The sequence below is a fragment of the Eimeria mitis genome, genomic scaffold (genome assembly GCF_000499745.2).
Source record: "Eimeria mitis Houghton genomic scaffold, Emh_scaff3874, whole genome shotgun sequence".
NCBI classification, from domain to species: Eukaryota; Apicomplexa; class Conoidasida; order Eucoccidiorida; family Eimeriidae; genus Eimeria; species Eimeria mitis.
Window position 1 is genome coordinate 1 of NW_024015301.1, and position 5042 is coordinate 5042.

A 5042-nucleotide genomic window follows, 5' to 3' on the forward strand; every position below is an offset into this window, starting at 1 on the left:
AGCACAGACGCAGAGGCGAGCGAAAAAAGTTTAAGGGCCGCCATGTTTTCAGTGTTGAAGTTGAATATGTGAACGAGAAAACGGGAAGAACGGCGAAAGTTTTGAGGGGCTTCAAACACAGAAGTATCAATATGCTATGCAGTGTGCGTGCAGGAGGTGGCGAGGGAGCGGACTGCGACAGGCCCATAGGGTCAGTGGGGTCATTCTGCTTAAGCGCTGGAGTTTAGCTTACCACCCTGTTGTTGTTAAAAATACTTCAATGAGGTATTTCAATAATTATTGTCTACACAATGCCCCATGCCGCCGCTCAACGCGACGTGAAACGCCAGCGGAAAATCCCTGGCATTCTGGCTGAATCGGCGATGCGGATTGTCGTGGTCTCCCGTGCTCGATTTATGTTGTTCTGTCTACCTATCACCTCCTTATAAGGTAACTGAGCGATTTATGAACTTTATTAGTATAAATTGTCTTGAAACTGCTGCTCTTCGCTCTTCCGGCCATGGTCCAGTGCGTTGCATGGTGTCCCTTTTGACGCGGGCGAGTTGCCCTGCGTCGATGCTCACAAGGCTTCTGCGCCAGAATATAGAAAGGGATAATGCTACTGGCGGCCACCCTCCTATCGAACTCTTCAGCTTCAACTCTGTATCTCGCCTGCATAAAATGCGCGAACTACGGCTGCCGCTAGACTTACTGCTCTCGTCCTCAACACGCACACATGCAGGGCTGTATGCACGCACAGATGTGCAGGAACAACTGCCCAAGCATGCAGTGACGCACAAAGCGCTGGATGGGTAACCGGAGAGTCATAGTGCAGGTCAATTAAACCAGTGAAAAGGAAGCAGTACGCAGGATTCCTGTCGGCGCAAAGAGAGCGACCGAGAGAGGCAAGCATTTGCTGCCCATATAAATAGAAAAGGGCTGAGAAGGCTTGTCAATTAGTGGCGCATCCAACGCAAATCCAACAGGCGCAAGCAGGTCTATAGAGGGCGTGTGTTGAGAGCTTTCGATGGCCGCAGTCCTATGCATGCAGCGGAAAGCGAACACTTGCTTAGGCTGTACACGCCAGTCAGAGTGTCTATTCTGAAGGTAGGAAAAAGTAAATAAGACACTGCGGTGAGCGGCTTTGCCTGAATAGTATCGGCAGCCGCCGGGTGCCAAGGAGAGGCAACTGCCTTAAAGGGCCAACAAGCCAACGGCCGCAACAACAACGGCCAGCAGACTCGGGGCAACAGCAGAGGCAGAACCTGTGATAGATGCCTTGATCTTGTTCCACTGCTCGTCCCTGCGTGCAATACGCCAGCAGACGAATAACAGGCAAAGCTGTATTCGCACCTGCAGGCCTAGCAATCTACGCAGCTCTCACTTTCCATGAAGTGGTTGCCAACTTACGTGAAGGGAGCTTCGTCGTCTTCAAGTGCTTCAGGTGTTGTCATGCACAGTAGAGCATAGCCTTTCTTCTCTTCCGCAGTACTCCGGAAGTTGGATTGTGAGTTGTCGGAAGCTCCCGGTCGAGTGCAGGTAACGACTCGGCAGTCAGCAGCGGCATTTTCTGAAGGGTTGTACAGAGCGATAAGGGAAACGTTCTGCTGTTTGGCGTAGAGTTCTGGTTCTTTATTCTTCGGCGGAGGGATTGTAGTGAAGTTGCTGACGGCGTCCTTCCAGTGCTTCACTGCGGCGGCACAGTCGGGCGTCGCCGATTCCAAGGCCATGAAGGCGTATGTGCCACTTTCAAATCCATTTTCCTCTAATTCGCCTCCTTGTTGTTCTGTGTCTTCCTGAAATGAAAAATGCACGGATCAAAAAATGCGACAACCTGTACTAGATGTAGGAAGATTGAGGATGAAGGCTGCAATGAAAGACACCTACTGCAATCAGAGCGTCACAAACAGGCTTCCAGGGACTAGCTTGCGAAGATTCGGGTTCCTCTATATCAGTCTTAGGCCACTGGTGTTGCTCTTCCTTGGCCACTTGGAAGTGCGCGAGTCCAGCGGCTTCGCGTGCAGCGTTGATTTCAGCGAGGCACTCTCCCGTATTCCCTACAGAAAAACGAACGACGCAGACATCCTAAGCCCAAATGTACAAGTATTGATACTTGCAAAGTGTGTTGCGGCCATTTAATGCCATTCGAAGTACTTCCTTTTGCGCCACTGACCCTCCGGGACAACTCATCTCCTCCAGTGCAATTGGTTTGGAACATCACAAGGCTGAAACCCTCCACAGCAAACAAGTATTTGCCGACATACCAAGATTTACAGTGTAGGTTGCGGTTACTGCTTTCGTTGTCAATGGACTTTCCTTTGCGGTTTGATGGACAGCGTTAGCCATCACGAGCACAGACGCAGAGGCGAGCGAAAAAAGTTTGAGGGCCGCCATGTTTGCAGTGTCGAAGTTGAATATGTGAAAGAGAAAACCGGAAGAGTGGGGAAAGTTTTGGGGGCCCTCAACTACAGATGTAACAATATGTTATGCATTGTGTGTGCGGCGAGGGAGCGACTCCGGCTGTGCCATCCGGTCAGTGGGGTCATTCTGCTTATTCGCTGGAGTTGAGTTTACGACTTTTTCGTTGCTAAAAATACTTGAATGAGGTATTTCAACAATTTTTGTCTACACAGTGCCCCATTCCGCCGCTCAGCGCGACGTGAAACGCCAGCGGAAAACCCCAGGCATTCTGGCTGAATAGGCGATGCCGATTGTCAAGGTCCCTCGAGCTCGATTAATGTTGTTCTGTCAATGTACCAACTCCTTATAAGGTAGTTGAGCCATTGACGAAATTTATTAGTATGTGTTGCCTTGAAAGTATGGCTCTGCGCCCTCCTGGCCGTGGCCCAGGAGATGTATGGTGGTATGCTACCCCTTCATCGGGGAGAGTTGCCCGGCGTCGATGCTCTCAAGGCTTCTGCGTCGGAATATAAAAAGGGGAAAATCTACAGGCGGCCACCCTCCTATCAAACACTTCAGCTTCCCTTCTCTACTTCCCCGGCCTACAAAGTGAGAACTGCTACTCGTCGCTAGACTTACTGCTCGTCCGCAACACGCGTGCATTCAGGGCTTTATGCACACACAGATGTGTGGAAACACCTGCGCAAGCATGCAGCGACTCACGATGTGCTGGATAGACAATGGGAGAGGCACTATGCAGCTCAATTCTAAAAGAAAAAACGAGGGAGTACGTGGGACTCCTGCCAGTGCAACAAAAGCAGCCGATAGAGGCAGGCATTTGCTGCCCATAGAAATGAAAAGTGTTGATAATGCCTGTCAACTAGTGGCGCATGCAGCGCAAATCCAACAGGTGCAAGCAGGTGTATACAGGGTGTGCGTTGAAAGCTTTCGATTGCCGCAGTCAAACACCTGTTTAAGCTGTGCACGCCATTCAGAGTGTCTGTTCTGAAGGAAGGAAAATATAAATAATACACTGCGGAGCGCTGCTTTGGTTGAATAGTATCTGCACCAGTCGGGTGCCACGGAGAGATCACTGCTTTAAAGGGTAACCAAGCCAAGGGCCGCAATGGTTACGGCGAGCAAACTCGGGGCGACAGCAGAGGCAGAACCTGTTAGGGATGTCTTGATCTTATTCCACTGCTCTTCCCTGTGTGCAGCATACCAGCAGACGAATAACAGACAAAACTGCATTCGCATCCACAGACGTAGCCATCTACACAAGTACCGTTTTGCAGGAATTGGTTGCCAGCTTACGTGAAAGGTGCTTCGTCGTCTTTAAGTGCTTCAGGCGTGGTCATGCACAGTAGAGCATAGCCCTTCTTGTCTTGCGCAGCATTTCGGATGTTGAACGTTGACTGGTCGGAAGTTGCTGGTAGAGTGCAGGTAACAACCCGGCAGTCAGCAGCGGCATCGTTGGAAGGGTTGTACAGAGCAATAAAGGAAACGTTCTGCTGTTTGTCGTAGAGTTTTAGCTCGTTATTCTTCGCCGGAGGGATTGTAGTGAAGTTGCTGGCGGCGTCCTTCCAGTGCTTCACTGCGGCGGCGCAGTCGGGTGTCCCTGATTCCAAGGCCATGAAGGCGTATGTGCCACTTTTAAATCCATTTGCTTCGGGGACCTCTTCTGGTTCTTCTGCTTCTTCCTGAGATGGAGACGCACCGATACAAAAGATAAATAAGTGAGACAACATGTAGTAGGGACAGGAAAACTGAATACGGGGCCTGCAATGAAAGACACGTACCGCTATCAGGGCGTCACAAACAGGTTTCCAGGCACTCGTTTGCGGGGAGCCAACTTCCTGTGCTTCAGCATTAGGCAACTGATGCTCTTCTTTAGTGGCCTCTTTGAAGTGTGCGAGTCCAGCGGCTTCGCGTGCATTGTTGATTTCGTCGAGGCATACAGGAGCACTCCCTGCGGAAAAACGAACGATGCAGACATCCTAAGCCCAAATTTAAAAATACTTTCAAAAGTGTGTTGCAGCAATTTAATGCCATTCGAAGGACTTCTTTTTTTCCAAGCGCCACCGACCCTCCGGCGCAACTCACCGCTTCCAATGCAATTGGTTTGGACCGCCACAAGACTGAAACCCTCCCCAGCAAACAAGTATTCGCAGACATACCAAGAGTTACAGTGTAGGTTGCGGCTCCTGCTCTCGTTGTCAATGGACTTTGCTTTGCGTTTTGATGGACAGCGTTAGCCATCACGAGCACAGACGCAGAGGCGAGCGAAAAAAGTTTGAGGGCCGCCATGTTTATAGTGTTGAAATTGAATGTGTCAAAGAGAAAAAGAGAAGAAAGGGGGAAAATTTGAGCGGCTTCAAATGCAGACGTACCAATATGCTGTGCAGTGTGTGTGCAGGAGGAGGCGGCGAGGGAGCGGACTAGGACTGGGCCACACGGTCCGGCGTGGGGTCATTTTGCTTACTCGCTGAAGATTAGTTTACGACCTTGTCGTTGTTAAAAATACTTGAATGAGGTATTTCAATAATTATTCTCTACTCATTGCCCCCTACTGCCGCTCAACGCGACGTGAAACCCCAGCGGGAAGCCCTTTCCGTTCTGGGTGGATCCGGGATGCTAAGGATCGATGTCCCTCGTTCTCGATT

At 50.4% G+C, this 5042-nt stretch overlaps 2 protein-coding genes across 2 annotated transcripts; both read right to left on the bottom strand.

Annotated features, from left to right (window-relative positions):
- Positions 1–1173: 1173 nt before the first annotated feature.
- On the bottom strand, positions 1174–2373 carry EMH_0070380 (SAG family member; the record flags this gene model as incomplete). Its single annotated transcript, XM_038022646.1, has 4 exons — positions 1174–1282; positions 1390–1775; positions 1867–2036; positions 2244–2373. The coding sequence occupies 4 exons, from the start codon at positions 2371–2373 to the stop codon at positions 1174–1176; spliced, it is 795 nt and encodes a 264-aa protein (XP_037878500.1).
- Positions 2374–3477: 1104 nt separating this feature from the next.
- Positions 3478–4686, bottom strand: EMH_0070390 (SAG family member; the record flags this gene model as incomplete). The annotated part of the gene is made up of 4 exons (XM_038022647.1): positions 3478–3586; positions 3694–4079; positions 4179–4348; positions 4557–4686. 4 exons carry the CDS (start codon positions 4684–4686, stop codon positions 3478–3480), a joined length of 795 nt encoding a protein of 264 aa, XP_037878501.1.
- Between the last annotated feature and the right edge of the window lie 356 nt (positions 4687–5042).